The sequence below is a fragment of the Hemibagrus wyckioides genome, linkage group LG14 (assembly GCF_019097595.1).
Source record: "Hemibagrus wyckioides isolate EC202008001 linkage group LG14, SWU_Hwy_1.0, whole genome shotgun sequence".
In the NCBI taxonomy this organism is placed as follows: Eukaryota; Metazoa; Chordata; class Actinopteri; order Siluriformes; family Bagridae; genus Hemibagrus; species Hemibagrus wyckioides.
The window spans coordinates 17,620,244-17,640,327 of NC_080723.1; the positions used below are offsets into that span (position 1 = coordinate 17,620,244).

The 20,084-nt window shown below is 42.4% G+C and overlaps 1 protein-coding gene across 5 annotated transcripts in view; it reads left to right on the top strand.

Annotated features, from left to right (window-relative positions):
• med12 (mediator complex subunit 12) overlaps positions 1-20,084 on the top strand; it is a 35,081-nt gene that overhangs the window by 806 nt on the left and 14,191 nt on the right. For all 5 annotated transcript variants that reach the window (XM_058408040.1, XM_058408043.1, XM_058408042.1 and 2 more), the window contains exons 2-23: positions 3,119-3,223; positions 3,923-4,114; positions 4,658-4,817; positions 4,951-5,126; positions 5,757-5,867; positions 5,988-6,260; positions 7,258-7,404; positions 8,126-8,225; positions 8,377-8,513; positions 8,616-8,747; positions 9,148-9,274; positions 9,502-9,731; positions 9,825-9,869; positions 10,128-10,301; positions 11,612-11,756; positions 13,846-13,964; positions 14,480-14,623; positions 14,798-14,961; positions 15,555-15,686; positions 15,794-16,021; positions 16,454-16,598; positions 18,318-18,438. In XM_058408040.1, the coding sequence (XP_058264023.1) occupies positions 3,119-3,223; positions 3,923-4,114; positions 4,658-4,817; positions 4,951-5,126; positions 5,757-5,867; positions 5,988-6,260; positions 7,258-7,404; positions 8,126-8,225; positions 8,377-8,513; positions 8,616-8,747; positions 9,148-9,274; positions 9,502-9,731; positions 9,825-9,869; positions 10,128-10,301; positions 11,612-11,756; positions 13,846-13,964; positions 14,480-14,623; positions 14,798-14,961; positions 15,555-15,686; positions 15,794-16,021; positions 16,454-16,598; positions 18,318-18,438 (3,307 nt within the window). The remainder of the gene's footprint in view (positions 1-3,118; positions 3,224-3,922; positions 4,115-4,657; positions 4,818-4,950; positions 5,127-5,756; positions 5,868-5,987; positions 6,261-7,257; positions 7,405-8,125; positions 8,226-8,376; positions 8,514-8,615; positions 8,748-9,147; positions 9,275-9,501; positions 9,732-9,824; positions 9,870-10,127; positions 10,302-11,611; positions 11,757-13,845; positions 13,965-14,479; positions 14,624-14,797; positions 14,962-15,554; positions 15,687-15,793; positions 16,022-16,453; positions 16,599-18,317; positions 18,439-20,084) is intronic.

Sequence of the window (20,084 nt, forward strand, 5' to 3'; positions counted from 1 at the left end):
GGAGACAGAGGTTTGGTTTGGTTTTTAATTGATCGACGTTTTCCTCCAGGGAAATTCACAGACCTCATCAGTGCAAAATATTATTATAGTCCACTATTTAAAAAAAGAACAGGTACATTATTAAAAAAAATATATATCAATCAGTAATTTCATGGAGCCAGTCAGTGCAAAAACAACAACAATAATAATAATAATTATTATTATTATTATTATTATTATTATTAATGTTTGTTTCTATTATTTATTTATTTATTTATTTATTCTATTATTATTATTGGTATTATGTATTTATTTTATTTTTTCTATTATTATTATAATTATTTTATTGAATTTTTAACATATAAATAAATAGAATTAAATTCACATGCCCTCTTAGTATGAAAAAAATTGCATATATAAAATGAATATATATATATATATATATATATATATATATATATATATATATATATATATATATTAATATAATAATAATAATGTAATAATGTTTTTAATCGTAATTGCTAAATATTTAAACAAATATACACCACTGTTTTAACCATCGTAGCAAGTAAGAAGACAACACCTAAAATGTTTGAGGGTTACCGCTTTTAAAAAGGACTAAGAAGTGTAGAGGTGTTTGCTTTGAATGACTTCAGCACATCTGCTGCTGCTGCAGGACATCATCAGTTCCTCATGCTTCTCTGGTCTGCTCTGACCTCAGTCCAGTCTCTTCCTAACAGTAGTGGGTTTCCTCGTGATAACTTTGCGGCTATTAGCTATATCAGTGAATATTGTTTTCTGCATTACACCCTAAATATCATGCCACTACTATTCAGTTTATGTTTATATTTATTTCTGTACCTTCCCCACACCTCATTATTCATCCTATGCCCTGCTGTAATGCTTTCATTTCCCCAGGAGAGATTAATAATAAGCTTATCTGATCATATTTCTAATCTGGGTAGGTTTCCTTTTCATCCCCCCATAAACGCCGCCTCCATGTCTGAGTTATGTGACAGTACTCTGTCATTGATGTAGATGATGATGAGCCTTTCAGGCTTGGATTATGTTATTAATAATAAATAACGTTTCACAATAAAACAACTAGCAAGTGGAAATCTGACATGGGTTGAAATAGTATGATTTACCAAAATCTATCTTTACCAAAAAGCTATTTGAAGTTTGAGTTTTCTAACCATCACCTGCCATTATAATCTCTCACATACACCAATCAGGCATAACATCATGACCACTGACAGGTGAAGTGAATAACACTGATGATCTCCTCATCATGGCACCTGTTAGTGGGTGGGATATATTAGGCAGCAAGTGAACATTTTGTCCTCAAAGCTGATGTGTGGGGATTTGAGCGAGTTTGACGAAGGGATGGTTAGACGACTGGATCAGAGCATCTCCAAAACTGCAGCTCTTGTGGGGTGTTCCCGGTCTGCAGTGGTCAGTATCTATCAAAAGTGGTCCAAGGAAGGAACAGTGGTAAACCGGCGACAGGGTCATGGGCGGCCAAGGCTCATTGATGCACGTGGGGAGTGAAGGCTGGTCCATGTGATCCAATCCAACAGACGAGCAACTGTTGCTCAGATTGCTGAAGAATTTAATGCTGGTTCTAATAGAAAGGTGTGAGAATACACAGTGCATGACGGGTCAGGGCTGTTTTGGCAGCAAAAGCAGGACCAACGCAATATTTGGCAGGTGGTCATAATGTTATGCCTGATTGGTGTATATAAAACATGTTTTGTTGATATTTACACGTTTAAGCTACACCATATGTTAGTTTGTTGTTAGTTTTGTGCTTTGCATGCTTCTCAACAAGATGGTAAATTTGTTAGCAAAAGAAAAACAAAACTAAAAGCTTGTTATGGCCAGATCTCCCTACCTCTTACAGTCACATGTACAGTGACTCGCAGCGGCGAATTAAAGATTAGATTCATTCATTTTCAAGAAGAACATGTTTCTTCCGTAAAGCATTGGTGACTAGATGTGGGCGTGTCCAGAGACGCAACAAAGCTTTATACAAATATGGAGCATCTCAATGTAGCGGCTACCATTGGGAGTGAAAAAATCCATGACAAACAGCACACACTGCATCTCCAGCATCTCATGACTTAATGCTGAGTTTTACACAAAAATCTCTCTCCAGAATGGTTCATTTTTAACAGCAAGAAAATTCATTTGTTGACACCGATTGTTGTCACTATGGCAACCAGGAGTAAAAAACGCAGCGATTAAAAATCACTTTGTGTGTGAACGGCACTTAACATCTTTGGGGAAATACTTGCTGATTCATTCAGCCAGCCTCGTTCTGTCAGCCACAATTGGGTAAAAATGCCGTTTATTGAGTCATTAACTGAAAACATCATCTGCGTCTGTCTCTATTGTGTCGCCGCAGACGCAATCTGATTAAGAACAGAACTGATTATGGTTGTGTCTATATCATGATAATATTTCACTATCCAATAATCTGATCCACCGCTTGAGAAGATCACAATTATCGTGCATGGTTCTAGTCATCTTTAGACAGAAAGGCTGTGTTAAACTTCTGCTGCTTTATGTAACGTGAATCTTGCAGGCAGAAAGCCAGGATAAGTTTAGAAAGTGTCCTAAAGCAAACATCTCCATGCTTTATTTTAATTTATTTATTTTTCGGGTTTGTTTGTATGCAGAGACGATCCACTCTCCCGACGCCTACACGGACTTTTTAGTGATTTCATGCAGTTATGCACAAGCTCTGTTTCTCGTTAGAATTTTCAGCTGCCTGCGTGATCGCTGTCATGATCTGCGTGTCAAAGCAAGGACCTTCTCTGTACAGTCAAAATATTTACTAATCTAGGGCTGGTGTATTCAGAACAGAGCTTTCAGTGGGTTTTAGAGGTTAAATGAATAGAAACTGGTTGTAATGGGAAAACTGGTAGTGTTCTTACTCAGTACTGGTCTAGGATAGTTTATATATGTGCAATTTAAAATATAATGTTAGTATATAATGCTATATTGTATAAAACTCTTTTGTAGTCTTATTAGAAAGTGTGGTTTGTGCTTCAGCTGTTTGTTCTTGCCCTCACCACTAGCCTTTGCAGTTCTGTGCTCTGCCTCTGAAAGATTTCCTCTCGTTGTCGTTCAGGATGAATTGACTGCACTGAATGTCAAGCAGGGATTCAATAACCAGCCGGCCGTATCAGGGGACGAGCATGGCAGTGCTAAAAATGTCAACTTCAACCCCTCTAAGGTAAGTTCCTTACACCAACAGCTCATTAAACTTCTGCTTGTTTGTGTGCGTGAGACCATGTCCGTGTGCATGCGAAAGTGCATCTGTGTGTGCGCGTGCAAGAGCGTCTGTGTGTGCACATGCAAGAGCGTCTGTGTGTGCACATGCAAGAGCGTCTGTGTGTGCACATGCAAGAGCGTCTGTGTGTGCGCGTGCGAGAGCGTCTGTGTGTGCGCGTGCGAGAGCATCTGTGCATGTGCTAGAGCTTCCGCGTATATGCAAGAGCGTGTGTGTGCGTGCGTGCGGGAGCGTGTGTGTGCGCGCGTGCGGGAGAGTGTGTGTGTGCGCGCGTGCGGGAGAGTGTGTGCGTGCGTGCGAGAGCGCGTGTGTGTGCGTGCGTGCGAGAGCGCGTGTGTGTGCGTGCGTGCGAGAGCGCGTGTGTGTGTGCGTGCGAGAGCGCGTGTGTGTGTGCGCGTGCGAGAGCGTGTGTGTGCGCGTGCGAGAGCGTATGTGTGCGCGTGCGAGAGCGTATGTGTGCGCGCGTGCGAGAGCGTCTGTGTGAGCGTGTGCGAGAGCGTCTGTGCATGTGCGAGAGCTTCCGTGTATGTGCAAGAGCGTGTATGTGAGACTGTGCGTGTGTGTTTGTGAGAGAGTGGTACAAGTCATCCACCAGGTCTGTTCTAAACCTAGAGCACTGTATTGCTCCTCTTTTTTTTTTAGATTAGCTCAAATTTCAGCAGCATCATTGCAGAAAAGCTGCGATGCAACACCTTTCCGGACACGGGGAAGAGGAAGCCACAGGTCAACCAGAAGGACAACTTCTGGCTGGTCACGGCGCGGTCGCAGAGCTCCATCAACAACTGGTTTACAGATTTGGCTGGAACAAAACCTCTCACTCAGCTGGCTAAGAAGGTTGGGGTTCATCTGATGGCTTGTATTTTACAGTTTATTCAGCAAAGACAAAGTGTGGAAGTGGAAGAGCTGTAGCACAAATGTGATATTTACAAGTTTTACTTCTTAAAGACACATTTTACCAACTGACTCTAGAAGCAGTGAGTTATTAGAGCTCGCACATTCATACAGAAACTTGAGTCTTTCATTCTTTGGACGATTACAGCCGTGCTGTTCCAGAAAATTTATGTGCTCCTTCTGATTCAATAATTCAACCCTGCTGTGGTAAAACGTGAGTTATTATACTGTATGTTTTCATGGCAAAATAATGATCCTGCCCAGAGCCCCTGATGTCACCGGCTCTTTCTGCCAGACCAGCCACATTTCTCTGGCCAAGAAACCGCTCTGTCTTTCAGTGAAATCTCTTGATATATATCGATTAGTTCCTGCTTCTCGAGTCAGTATACCTTGGGGGGAAAATGTGAAAACAGATTGCAGTTGTGTAGTTTATTTATTTAAAATTGCTTTTGTTTCTACCATGTGCTGTCTGTTTGCATGCGCCAGGTCCCTATCTTCAGTAAGAAAGAGGAGGTTTTCGGATATTTGGCCAAGTACTCGGTCCCAGTCATGCGCTCTGCCTGGATGATCAAAATGACATGCGCATATCATGCTGCCATAACTGAAACGAAAGTCAAGAAGAGACACGTCATCGACCCCTGCATAGGTAAATGTGCACTTTACATTGTGCATGTCAACGCTTCACAGCATTCTCTGAACATAATCACTCGGGAGTTGGTGGTGTTTTATCGTCGTGTGCGGTAATTAGACCGTCTGTCGATTTTGTCACACGTCTGCAGAATGGACTCAGATCATTACGAAGTACCTCAGCGAGCAGCTGCAGAAGGTTGCCGAGTTTTACCGGCAGTCTCCCAGCCAGGGCTGCGGCTCTCCTCTGCCTGCTCCTCCGGCCGAAGTGGAGACGGCCATGAAGCAGTGGGAGTACAACGAGAAACTGGCAATGTTCATGTTTCAGGTGAGACGAGCTGTTCTCACTAGTGGTGTGCTTTACACTCGCTTATGTGCAAGACCTCCAGCAATGACACAGCTGGAACTCATTTTACTATTCAAATGCTATTTGTAATACTTATGTGTTGTATTCTAACTAAAAACAACTTTCACTTTAACATTCACAAGTTTAGGAAATTTCCTTCCTAACCATAGTCTATTGACAAATTAAATATTTCATAAACATTCGCCAAAATGTTCCCGGTGGTGTTTGACATCCAAAAAATGGTTTTGAAGTAAGGGAACATAGTGAGCTTTGATGTTGCCTGGTTTTTGAGACCCACCCGATGTACATTTCCCCTACATGAAGGAAAAAGGTTAGAGGTGAAGAACTCTACTTCAATGTACTGAACAGAGCCCTCACTCTGACTCAACCTTTGGCATGAAGTAAAACACTGACTGCACCCCAGACCTCCTCACCCAACATCAGTGTCTGATCTCACTAATGCTCTTATAGCTGAATGATCACAAATTTCCACAACCGCACTCCAACATCCAGTGGAAAGACTTACCAGAAGAGTGGCGCTTACAAGTACATATGGGTGAAATGTCCACAAAAATTTGGGAGCCTAATGCATAAATTTGTGTGTATTTGCAGGATGGCATGTTGGATAGACATGAGTTCTTGACCTGGGTCCTGGAATGCTTTGAAAAGATTCGTCCAGGAGAGGACGAGCTTCTGAAGTTGCTGCTGCCGCTCCTTTTGCAGGTTGGTCAGAGTAGCGTCAGACTACATTGTCCACAAACACACACACTGTGTTTCTCTTTATTGTTTCATCACATTTGAAATTGAACATTGAACATTTCCATCTCTCTTCTTGATGTCCAGTATTCAGGGGAGTTTGTGCAGTCGGCCTATTTGTCTAGGAGGCTGGCGTATTTTTGCACTCGGCGCCTAAACCTGCTGTTAAGCGATGGGAGTATAGGACCCAGTTCAGGAGGACACCCACCACACGGCATCACCAGTCAGCCAAGCAACGCTCTACCCACCACCCCCACATCCCAGCCTGCAGGGGCTACCCAGCCCCAGACACCATTCACTGACTTCTACATCTGCCCCCAGCACCGGCCTGTGGTGTTCGGCCTCAGCTGCATGCTCCAGGTGGAGATCTTGATGAATTTTACAGAATAACAAAGACGCTCTTTTATGCACTGTTTTTTTATTGTGACAAGTGTCTTTCTCCTGCAAAACTATTAGTAATACTGGATCAGTGATGACACTAAACGTGACCGCATTGTCTGTACGATGCACAATAAGGCCATTGTTAAATACAGCAGGGAAGAAGTGTTGAGCTTCATCCACATTCTTCATTTGGTATTAATTCAGATACAATGAAATCTGTGTCTGAAACATTCTTTTGAAGGTTTGTTTCACAAACAGAAGAATCCACAGAGTTTAAAGACACAGAATTAGTGCTGATTGTTGACAAAAGCTTGACAGTGCTATTATTGTTACAGCTTTATCAGAATGAAACCTCCTTAGGTGTAAGACATTATTATATTGTTCGTTTTGTTTTTATGAAAATAGCTAAATTGGCTTAAAATACATTAGCACTTTGTTGCTTTTGATGACACAAACAGCATGTGGGAGGTGTTTTGTTTTTTTCAGCATTTGTGTGTATGATGCTGTGAGTTGTGAAACAGCATGTATAATCAGCAGATAGTGGCAACAACTAGCTTTACTCCCAACAATCGTTTTTTGCTGTTTATCCTGGTGTTAAGCAGATAGCAAAAACCAACAAAACTGGAGGTATAGATTCAAGGCATATCGGGGGTGGAAAGTTCTGGTAATTATGCTTCGGTAAAAAGCCCTAAGTGTTCTAAAAAGACTGCATGAAATCTTTCACATGCAGTCCTGATGAAGTATAAAGAGCAACCCTCTGTCCAAGTCACAAGTCACAGCAGTTAATATTAAAGGAATTTATCAACCAGGCACTGTAATGAAGCTCGTAATGACAGCCCATAGGCTCCAGTTAGAATTATGTAAATGAGAGCTTAGTTGTTAGCTGTCTCAGCATTTCAGTGTGGAGTAATGGTCTGAATTTGCTCCCAATTATAGAAAAAGTGTAATGACTTTTTCTTCTTTCTATCTTGTGCAGAGCATCGTGCTGTGCTGTCCCAGCGCTCTGGTGTGGCACTACTCGCTTACAGACAGTCGGAATAAGACCGGATCTCCACTGGACCTTCTGCCCATCGCTCCATCAAACCTGCCCATGCCAGGCGCCAACAGCACCTTCAACCAGCAGGTATGATATACCCACTTCACAGGTCTTTTTCCTAATGATGTGAAATAATTTTGTCTGAGAGAACACTTTCAAACAAAGCACGTTGCATAAAATCATTCAAATGCAGGTTGTGAGCATCGGTTAATGTTCACATCAATCAGAATAATAAGGTGCCAGACAGGCTGATGTGAATAGTTGCAAAAAAAAAAAAGTGCTGATCTACTGAGGTTTTCACACAGCGGTCTGTAGAGTTGGCACAGATTGATGTGAAAAACATCCAGAAGTTCTGTGGGTGGAAATGCTTTGTTGTTCAAGGTAACAGGAACTCGTATAATCACTCTTTACAAACATGAACAGAAAAGCATGTCAGAATGAGGAGAGAAACTGGGTCTGATTCCAGTTCTGTCAACTCAGAAGAGTAATCTGATGCACCATTGACATTTGGGAGGCATTTAAATATCCCCTTATCCAGAGCAACAGAACATTTGTACAACTGTGCAGTTGTTGGTAAAGGGTCTTGATCAAGGTCCCAGCAATGGCAGCCTGGTGATGCTGGGATTTGAACACATGATCTTCCGATTAGTGGCCCAATGCCTGAATCACTGAGCTACCACTTCCCATGGTCACAGAAACGAATTTAATGATCTTGGCCAGATGTAATTATCGCTAAGGATGCAAAGGAGTATTGAGAAACATAGGGTTAAATTAGCTGTTCTTCGTGGTTGCATTTTTCCCCCCATAGGTCCGTGCAAAACTGAGGGAAATCGAGGAGCAGATCAAGGAGAGGGGACAGGCGGTGGAGTTTCGCTGGTCCTTTGATAAATGTCAGGAAACAACAGCAGGTAAGTTCAGTTCAAGCACTTTAAAAAATAAATGAAATCCCAGTAGAGTGGCAGCTGGATGAAGCAGGTGCTTACCAGCCTTCTGAAATATGGGCTTCTCATTTAGCATCTGTGTGAAAACATAATGTTTTCTGTCTGTGTCTCTGGCCAGGCTTCACAATCGGTCGAGTGCTGCACACACTGGAGGTTCTGGACAACCACAGCTTTGAGAAGTCTGACTTCAGTAATTCTCTGGACTCACTCTACAACCGAATCTTCGGGTCAGGCCAGAGTAAAGATGGACACGAGGTAGCGAGGCGTTTCCATTTCTTTTCAATACCATTATATTAAATCTTTTGATTGTTGGCTGATTAACGTCAATGTGTTGCATTTTTGACATCCTTTTTATAGATGAGTCCGGATGATGACGCAGTGGTCACTCTGCTGTGCGAGTGGGCCGTGTGCTGTAAACGCTCGGGGAGGCACAGGGCCATGGTGGTGGCCAAGCTGTTGGAGAAGAGGCAGACCGAGATCGAGGCAGAGGTCAAAATTTTTACCAGTTTACTTTAACGCTTATGTTTATTGCATGGAGTATTACAGAAATGAATTAGAAATTTTTAGGGTAGGTTTTTTACATCAGAAGAATTTGCAAAAAGAGGTTAAATTTCAGTCTGTGAATTGAGGCATGGGCAAAAATGATTTCATTTTAATGAACACTATCCACTTGTCTGCCAAACATGTTGTCTTGTCATGTTCTGTTTCTTACTCTGTCCATCAAGTGCTTTAGCCTTAGCTGTGTGTGTGTTGTGTTATGGCATTATTTTGTATGGGACACTTAAGATGTATTTGTCTAGAGTTTCATCTGACTGACAAAATCCCTGACTAACCTTTCGAAGATTTAACTATATAAACGGATCAATACATTCTCAACTTTCCTTCACAGAGGTGTGGAGAGTCAGAGGTGGTGGACGAGAAGGGATCCGTGTCTTCTGGCTCTCTCTCAGCCGCCACTCTTCCCGTCTTCCAGGACGTTCTGCTGCAGTTCCTGGACACTCAAGCCCCCATCCTTAGTGAGTCACTTCCTCACAAGCTTCCTCATTTCCACATTAGAATGTACATGCTCTGTTCATTTTATGTGTTTCAGTGATGTGCTTTTTACACATATACAAACTTTTTTTCCTCTTAATTTCAATGCTTTAGTAGCCGCTTTTATTGCAATATTTAGGTAGCTTTTACAGTCATGAATAAACCATCACACGTCTGACCTCCTGCACTGTCTCGGTCTCCCTCTGTACAGCGGAGCCTGGTAATGAGAGCGAGCGTGTGGAGTTCTCTAACCTGGTGCTGCTCTTCTGCGAGCTCATTCGTCACGATGTCTTTTCCCACAACATCTACATGTGCACGCTCATCTCCCGTGGTGACTTGGCCTCGGATTCCCACCTTCCCCGCCCACGTTCCCCTAGCGACGAGCCCTCCGACGAATCAGAGCGCAAAGAGCAGGACACTGGAAGCGGGGTTAAAATGGAGGCATGTATTGTTTGTTCTAAGCCGAGTGTCTCCTGGATAGTTTATGAAGACTAGTTCGGGAACGTTAATGTTTTCTCTACCACTTCCCTCTAGGACACGGGTCTGTCTGAACCCATGGAAATTGATAACAACGATGAGGTGGGTTATAAAATGTGATAGAAACCGCATTTTCTTTTAAAAGAGCTGGATTAAATTTTTACCAGAGGAGATTATTTTATATTATATTATATATTACATAAATGTGTGACTAAGATAGCAAATATAGATATTAGCAATACATGACAGGCACAAAGTTCAACAGCTGTAATGCTACATCCAGCTAACCTACAGTTTTTTGCCATAGTTTTAATCTTATATGCAATGCTGAAACGGAGCCTTTCACTCGCCTTTGAGCAGATGTTTTCCCCCCCAATGCACTGTGAGGCGAAGGGAAGCCCATCTCCAGAAAAAGGTGCCCCGGAGCAGGATGGGAAGAGCACTGCCAAGGAGAAGGGTTTGGACCCGACTTTCCCGCAGGTGTACGAGCAGCCACGCCATATCCAGTACGCCACACACTTCCCAATCCCTCAGGTGAGATCTGTTCCCCCTCTGTAGCATGTTTTAGGAATAGGTCTGTGTTCCAGGCAAGTTCAGGCAAATTACCCTCTTTTTCTACCACTTGAAATTATGGAAAGATATAATATAAAATCGGCACTTCTTAGTTTTATGATTTAGTCTTAAGAGAGATTTAGTTTAAGATATTTTATAATTACCCAGCATTTCTCTGAGTGCTCCAGTTTCTTCCCCCATCTCAAAATCCTGCCTGTAGTTGAATTTGCTAAAACAGATTGTTCCTAGTGAATATACACAGACCAGGCATAACATTATGACCACCTGCCTAATATTGTGTTGGTGCATGACTGGTCAGGTCTGTTTTAGCAGCAAAAGGGGGACTGTGTATTCTGACACCTTTCTGTCAGAACCAGCATTAACTACTTCAGCAATTTGAGCAGCAGTAGCTCGTCTGTTGGATCGGATCACACGGGCCAGCCTTCGCTCCCCACGTGCATCAGTGAGTCTTGGCCGCCCATGACCCTGTCGCCGGTTCACCACTGTTCCTTCCTTGGACCACTTTTGATGGATTCTGACCACTGCAGACCGGGGGAGGACAAAATGTTCACTTGCTACCTAATATATCCCACCCACTAACAGGTGCCATGATGAGGAGATAATCAGTGTTATTCATGTCACCTCTCACTGTTCATAATGTTATGCCTGATCGGTGTATGTCCGCATGGTGCCATGAGACAAACTGCATCTTTTCCAGGGTATATTCCCACCTCGCTCCCAGTGTTCCTGGAACAGATTCTGGATGCTCATGAACATAACCAGAATGAAGTACTTACTAGACTGGAAGGTGAAGGAAAAGAAGGAAAATTAAGAAGAGAGGGAAATATAGGAAGGAAAATATAAGAAGCTTAATAAATGAAGGAAAAAGAAGAGAAGTAAAGGATAATGAAAGGAAAATGGGAAAAGAGGGAAGTGGTAGCTGAGGTGTTGCTTGGAAGCTGCTGAGTTCAAATCCCAGGATCACCAAGCTACTAGTCCCCTGAGCAAGGCCCATAACCTTCAATTGCTCAGTTGTATAAATGAGATAAATGTAATAAATGTACGTTGCTCTGGGTAAGGGTGTCGTAAATGTGAAAAATGTGAAGGGAAGGGAATAGAATGCAGAGGAAGCACAATTCAAAAAAAGTGATGGAATGAATGAAGGAAAAGGAAATGAAGGGAAGGGAAGAGAGGAAAAAGTGTGGAAAGCTGTAAGAAATGGAAAAATGTTGGTGTGGGGAGATGGGTGTGTGTTTCTGCTCATTGTTGATGACTGAATGTGTGTATGGCAGGAGGAAAGTGCGAGTCACGAATGCAACCAGCGCCTTGTGGTTCTCTACGGAGTGGGCAAGCAGCGAGACGAGGCTCGGCACTCCATCAAGAAGATCACCAAAGACATCCTGAAAGTGCTGAACCGCAAGAGCACAGCTGAGACTGGTACTGACACACACACACACACACACTGCAGGAGGTGCTTGATGGTACTGCAGGCATATCTGGGGTCCATCTGTGTGCATTGTCCCAGTCTAATGAAGTGTTATGCTTTAAGTCCAGATCTGGGTTTAATTGTCACATCAGACCCACAAGTTATCCAATATTCTTTGAATAATTCCACAAATTTGAATGAGTTCAAGCCAAAATGCCCACCTTAACAATAAAGGTGTTAAAATATGGCCTAATTTATTTTGACGAACACATTTGTTTGACATGTGAGTGTTGTGATTTTAACTAAACACCTATTAAATATTCAGACACGTTATTAAAGCCCCAGGGAACCTAATTGCATGCTTGCTTTCTAATAAGGTTAATGAATAATTGAAAGTATGAATAATTGATGTTCACTCCTTTCACTAAAAATTGGGAGGTCCTTGTGTAAGTTTTAACCTCAACAGTCAGTTTTTATTAAAACTTTGTCACCTCTACATTGAGCGTATCGTAGGGTGTTATAAACCTGTGTTCTAGCCAGCTTCAGGAGGGATGATGCTCAGTCCTACCCACTCTGATGTTTAGACTGGAGTGTTAGTCAGGGGTGCGTATTAGAATACTAAGCCACATCTCAACAGTCATGAAGTATGCATTAAGCCGTGCTTTATCAAATGTTTTATCTTTATCATGTCATTTTTGTTCCCCAGTTCAGGTTTATAGCATTCAAATTTGGTGTCATAAACACTTTTTTTTTTTTTTTTTTTAAATTTTGTTGGATTTCTGCACTAAAACTTTTTTTTTGTATTGCTTCCTCTCTGTTCCTTTCTCTCGTCATCTCGCTCTCTCTCTCTCGCTCGCTCTCTCTCGCTCTCTCTCTCTCGCTCTCTCCCTCGCTCTTGCATTCTTTTTTGGCCCACTGTCGTCTTCTATCTCCTTCTCTCTGTTTCTCTATCTGCCTTAACTCTCTTTATCTTCTCTCTCTGTGTCTCACTCTGTCTCCCTATTCCTCTCTCTCTCTCTCTCTCTCGCTCTCTCTGTCTCTCTCGCTCTCTCTCTCTGTCTCCCTATTCCTCTCTCTCGCTCTCACTCTCTCTCTCTCTCTCTGTCTCCCTATTCCGCTCTCTCTCTCTCTCTCTCTCTCTTTCTCCCTATTCCGCTCTCTCTCTCTCTCTCTCGCTCTCTGTCTCTCTGTCTCCCTATTCCTCTCTCTGTCTCTCTCTCTGTCTCCCTATTCCTCTCTCTCTCTCTCTCTCTCTCTCGCTCTCACTCTCTCTCTCTCTCTGTCTCCCTATTCCGCTCTCTCTCTCTCTCTCTATTTCTGTCTCCCTATTCCGCTCTCTGTCTCTCTCTCTGTCTCCCTATTCCGCTCTCTCTCTCTCTATCTCTGTCTCCCTATTCCTCTCTCTGTCTCTCTCTCTGTCTCCCTATTCCTCTCTCTCTCGCTTGCTCACTCGCTTGCTCCCTTCCCCTTTCTCTCCTTGCCTCTTTCAGTTTGTTGCTCTCTGCCTCTTGTAGTCTTCATCACTCGCTTTTGCTGTCTCTCTTCTTTCACCCCTCTCTCTCTCTCTCTCTCTCTCTCTCTCACTTGCTCGCTCGCTCGCTCCCTTCCCCTTTCTCTCCTTGCCTCTTTCAGTTTATTGCTCTCTGCCTCTTGTAGTCATCACTCGCTTGTGCTGTCTCTCTCCTTTCACCCCTCTCTCTCTCTCTCTCTCTCTCTCTGCCCCTTTATTTTTCTCTCTTAATAACCAAACACATTCATGCTGAGCACTGACCCACAGCTGTCATTGTAGGATATGTGTATCTGCAGGCTATTTCCATCCTAATAAGCTTTTATTTGCTCATTATCTCCTCCCCAAGTGTTTGGCCCAGTCAGCCAGAGGAAAACAATGCATTGTCTTTGACTTTTGAGACCATTGCAATTGAACCCATTTAATAATCTTCAGTGCTTTTTCCACCCCGCTTTATACCAGACAAATAATTATCATCATCACAGACACAATAAACTGCGGCATAACAGCCTTACTTATTGCAGCCTTACTTATCACTGATGATTTTCTTTATGTACCTGTTAATGTGTTTCCTTTTCTCTGTTTGCTTCCAGGAGGAGAGGAAGGTCAGAAGAGGAAGAGAAGTAAGCCAGAGGCCTTTCCCACTGCAGAAGACATTTTCTCCAAGTTTCAGCATCTCTCCCACTTTGACCAGCACCAGGTCACCTCTCAGGTTAGATTCTTTAGTGTCATTTTCCTCACATCAGTTTATTTACATGATATGCTTGCTTAGCTGAATCACTTCATACAATTGGAGTTTTTAATATGCACACAGATCATGTGAGCTCTGCCACCTTATGAGTGGTATGAGGTTAGTTGTGTCGTCAGAATGGCTTAAATCAGATTAAACTCATCTAATCAGGCGGAGTGGATGCACTTTGGATCAATTATAAAGATAGCTTAAAGAAGGGCATTGTAGTATATAATTTGCCACCATATAATCTGCCATATTTATTTATCTACAGAACAACCTCTTATTACAATATTGCACTGTTTAACTTTTTTGCTATTTGGTTAATTGTTAACTGTTTAGAAGCTCATTAATATAAACTGGAAAATGTACTAATAGTAATAGTTTACTCTTTGCCTTTTTGAGTTTCTTCATTATCAGACCCTTGTGGTCAATTTATTGACAGTCTTTTATCACTGTTATCAAACTGATAATTGTTTTTGTGTGCATGTGTCCAGGTGTCCAGGAACGTTTTAGAACAAATCACCAGCTTTGCCTTAGGGATGTCCTATCACCTTCCTCTGGTCCAGCACATCCAGTTCATCTTTGACCTCATGGAATACTCCCTAAACATAAGTGGCCTCATTGACTTTGCCATTCAGGTACCAAGGGACTAAAATAACCGCGACCTTTTAATTTTTTTTTATTCGTTTGTATTGCTATATAGAACTGAAACACTGTATTTGGTAGATGAGAATGTGTGCATATACTAAATATCAGCAGAATAGCATCAGTCAGACATATAATCACGATCCGTCTCGTCATGTGTCTGTTAGCTGCTGAATGAGCTGAGTCTAGTGGAGGCTGAGCTCCTGCTGAAGTCCTCCAGTCTGGCGGGCAGCTACACCACTAGCCTGTGTCTGTGCATCGTGGCTGTGCTCCGACGCTACCACTCCTGCCTCATCCTCAACCCTGACCAAACTGCGCAGGTCTTCGACGGGTACGGTCACCTCGCTCGCTCGGAATCACGAAGACGTATTTGCTTCCTGCCGTTCTAACCGAAGAATTATAGATATGTTCATGTGGATCATGAATTCAAGTCCATACTGTAGAAACCAATCTGCATAGGCAATACACATCATCTATACACAGGATTGCATACAGGCATGCGACAAACAATAGTAAAAACTACACTTCATGTAAAATAATGAGTTAAAAATATAAAATAAGTATTCATATTGATCTATAAATCAGATCCAGTTTGTTTGGTCGGTACAGTGGCATAGAGTGCAGGGCAGGCAAACTTTGGCTAGTTTTCTAGATTCCATCATACCGTGAATTATTTCCAGTTAACATGCCCTGAATAATACAAACATAAACACATTAAATCTGCTTTGACTTGTCCAACTGATTCGCATGCCCCGAAACATTCACTGGAGCGTTCACTCTGAGACTGAACAACATTTAAACTTATTAAACTGAATGTCAGGAAATGTATTAGAGCCGACTGTTGGAGCATAGCTGTAATTGTGAACATAATCAGTGTGTGATGGATATGCAATAGTGTGTGTGTGTGTGTGTGTGTGTGTGCAGGCTGCGCATTGTGGTGAAATCCGGGGTGAATCCCGCAGACTGTTCCTCAGCCGAGCGCTGTATCCTGGCCTACCTGTACGACCTGTATACCTCCTGCAGTCATCTGAAGAGCAAGTTTGGAGAGATCTTCAGGTGAGACTGCTCAGCATCTCTGTATACAGGTTCTCTCCCAGCTGTTTGTTTCTTTTCTTTTTTTTTTACATAGTTTTATGTCATTCTACAATGTGTTCATTTTTCAGTGAGTTTTGTTCCAAGGTGAAGAACTCCATCTACTGGAACATTGACCCGTCAGACTCCAACATGCTGTGGGACCAGGTTTTTATGATCGACGCCATAGCGAACCCTTCAGCCCACAACCTCAACCACTCCATGGTGGGCAAGATCCTCAACGACAGCCCAGCTAACCGCTACAGCTTTGTGTGTAACGTGCTGATGGATGTGTGTGTGGACCACCGCGACCCTGACAGGTAAGAACGTTTCAGAAACGATCCGTTTCTGTTCCTCAGTGATCAATTAGGTATGACCTCTTTCTGATAATTGCCTCTCAAGGACCATTAAAGGCACTACGGTATCTTTTTAGACACCGACTATGGTTTCCTCACAGAGCCGATCAGGCTGCAGATTTTCATTCTAAAGGACTTTCATTCATCTAAACCTGACCTTCAGTGATGAAATCTGATCGTCTCTGTAGGCTTTAGTGGCAATGAAAAGGCATTTGAGATTGAGCATTTAATAAATATTTAATTATTTAACTACTTTTATTTTGATTGCTAGTAATAGGGAAAGCATTATTTTTCATTCTTGAGACTTAAATCTCTTGATGTGAATTTTCTTTAAAGCCACCTCCTTTTTAATGTTAGAAATCCTGTGTGTGTGTGTGTGTGTGTGTGTGGTGTCAGGGTTAATGATATCGGTATCCTGTGTGCGGAGCTGACCGCATACTGCCGTTCACTGAGCGCTGAATGGCTGGGGGTCCTAAAGGCTCTGTGCTGCTCTTCAAACAACGGAAACTGTGGCTTCAACGACTTGCTGTGTAACGTGGATGTGAGTACACACGTGTATACACACACACACACACTTTCCATACTGCTTTAAGCTTCTTCTCTTTTTTTTTATTAATTCCGTACGTGTTACTATTTGCGGAAACAAAAAGTGGTCTGTGGGAAATTGTGTTAACTGTGGCGTTGCCAGTCATTGAGAAAGTGAGAACGACACTTGAAAAGGTATGAAAAGAGGTGTGAAACTGAAAATAACACAGTGTGTGGAAATATACAGCAAGTGTTTAGGGCTGCCAAAAAAAATCCCTGGTTTGTTAGCTTTTTCTGGGTCATGGTTCTTTATATGGGAGGGGTGTGTGTGTGTGTAGTGGGGGAAGTGGAGGGAGGGGTGTGTTCATGTATGCATGCACTTCTCACTTTTGTACCCCTCCTAGTGCTGAGATTCATTAGAGCGTAATCTTCATATTCCTTTTTTGTCAAGAGGCATCCATTTAGAGTGGATCTTTGTTCCATGAATATTTGTTTGGCTTATACACTACATCGCCAAAAGTTTTGGGACACCCCTCCAAATTATTGACTTCAGGTGTCCCAATCACGTCCTTGGGCACAGGAGTATATAATCAAGCACCTAGGCGTGCAGACTGCTTCTACAAACATTTGTGAAAGAATGGATTACTCTCAGGAACTTGAGGAACATGAATTCAAGCATGGTACCGTGATAGGTTTCCACCTGTGTAGTAAGTCCATTCGTGAAATTTCCTTAGAACACTTTTGGGTTGAATTAAATCAGAGACTCTGAGCCAGGCCTTCTCGTCCAACATCAGTGCCTGACTCAAATGCGCTTCTAGAGGAATGGTCAAAAATTCCCATAAACACAGTCCTAAACCTTTTGGAAAGCCTTCCCAGAAGAGTTGAAGCTGCAAAGGGCGATCCAACTCTATATTACATTCATGTGCATGTGAAGGCAGACGTCCCAAAACTTTTGGCAATATGGTATATGTCAGAATTGTTATAGGGTGTTTTAAATACTTAGTCCTTTGTTCATAGATTCAGAGCTGGAGATCTGTTGTCGTACTCTGGAAGAAATGGAATATGTATTCGGTCAGATATTAGAGACCATTCCAAATATTATACATCAAAATAAAGTTTCTCACATTTCATTGTGTATAATAAACTTAATTGAAGCAAGTTACTAATTACTTGGTTACTTGGAGAATGAACAAGATCTATTCACCTAGTATTAACATAAAGAGACCCGGTTTTGATCCTCGGTTCAGGTGAGGGTGTCGAGTTCAGTTTTAGTCACGGCTTTAAAAATATATGACCAATAAACTTGTCGGATGTACAAAACCCAACTGTGTTACTGTAACTCCATACAGTCACATGGACCTGATGTATGCATTTGAATTGAAGTATATTCAGTGTGTGTGTTTGGGTTTTTTCAGTGTAGATAAAACTGGTTTAAACTCTGCAGGCCTTGATATTAATTTTGTCTTGGGGTTTATAGAAACAGTAAAAAAAAAAAAGAAAGCATGCAGATTGTGGCTTAGGATGATTGCAGGGTGACCGCAGGATGTCTGGGTGGAGAGATCAGTAGCCATTACTTTGATAGCCGTTGCCCATCTGTTTCATCATGAGACAGATTTCCAAAACGTTTGATTTTTCAATGTCATTAAATCTGCACTCTGGGATGCTTTAGGAGCCAGTCATGGCAAAGTTAATTACAAGTCCCCCTGCATAAAATGTCATTTTGTCTTCCCTGCAGGTGAGCGATTTGTCCTTCCACGACTCCCTGGCCACGTTTGTTGCCATCCTTATAGCTCGGCAATGTCTGCTTCTGGAGGATTTGGTGCGCTGCGTGGCCATCCCTTCTCTCCTCAACGCTGGTAATGTATTGCCTTCACACAAGGCTTAATTTCCTTCAGAAAATACCATCATACCTCACATTAGGGGCGGTGGTGGCTCAAGTGAAACGAAAATGAAGCAGCCTTTATTTGTCACATATACGTTACAGCACAGTGAAATTCTTTCTTCGCATATCCCATCCTTGGAGTTTGGGGTCAGAGCGCAGGGTCAGCCATGATACGGCGCCCCTGGAGCAGAGAGGGTTAAGGGCCTTGCTCAAGGGCCCAACAGTGGCAACTTGGCGGTGCTGGGGCTTGAACCCCTGATCTTCTGGTCAACGACCCAGAGCCTTAACCACTTGAGCCACCACTGCCCCTAGAGGAGTGCACCGTTCTCGGAAGTACTGCAATACTGGGTCGATGCGTGGAGTGGACGGAGCAAGCCCCTATTCCATCTCCCTGTTAAGTGGTTAAGGCTCTGGGTCGTTGACCGGAAGATCGGGGGTTCAAGCCCCAGCACCGCCACTGTTTGGCCCTTGAGCAAGGCCCTTAACCCTCTCTGCTCCAAGGGCGCTGTATCATGGCTGACCCTGCGCTCTGACCCCAACCTCCAAGGATGGGATATGCGAAGAAAGAATTTCACTGTGCTGTAATGTATATGTGACAGACAAAGGCTATTTCTATTTCTAAATTATAAAGATAAATGAATAAAAAACACCGAATCGATGCATTCCTACAGAACACTAGAGCTTTCATTAAAGTAAATTATTGTGTTTTTTGTAAGATGTAAGATTTTGTAGGGTGTAAGATGACCGTAGCTTCATGCCAAATTCAGTTCCATTTACTTTTGTAAATCTGTTTGTATTTACGTGCATTCTCATTGAAGGAAACTAGAATTAGAAATAGAATTAGAAGTAGTAGTGACATTTCAGAAGAGAGTTCCCAATCAGTGGAAGAAATGGATGACGTTTTGAGAGTGTTTTATTAGGGTGTAACCTGTAGACTATGAAAGTGCTACGAAAAGAATCTCAGTTCTTATTGATTTAAATAAGTTAAATATGTCTTGTTGGATAAAACTGCTGGAACGGTGCCCAAAAGCAATCAATCCAAATCTGAAATGGTGGAAAAAGCTAAGCCCAAAGGTTAAAGGGGAGTAAGACTTTGGCTCATTGCTCAAACCAGCGATGGAACAATTGAATTAAGATGCTACTGACATGAAGGTCATAGATTGGAAACTGAGTAAACAAAACAACACCTGGTCTCCAGTGTTTCTAGAAATATCTGTCATTCTAGAGAATAATCAGTGGCACCAAGATTAAAGATAAAAATGATTTTTAGAGGAACATCACATCGCAACACTGATGGCAATGTAACCGATTTGTTTATCAACTTATCGTAAACAGATATCATACTATCATCATCATCAGTCTGAAATACAAGGTAGATATCCTTTTCCAATAAACTAATTGCTGTCTAATGGTTACCATGGAAACAGTCTCGAGTGTGCCCACTGGATGAATGTTCAAGACTTAAATTTTGGTCAGGGAGCTTTGGAGCTTCTCGCAGGGCCTCGTGCTGAAACCTTCACAGTGGCATTAACATTCAGAGAAGACGCAGCATCAATTCAATGACTTCACTCTAAACGGCATCTTAGAACAATTTAACGGCCCAGCCGACCGCTTTCACGC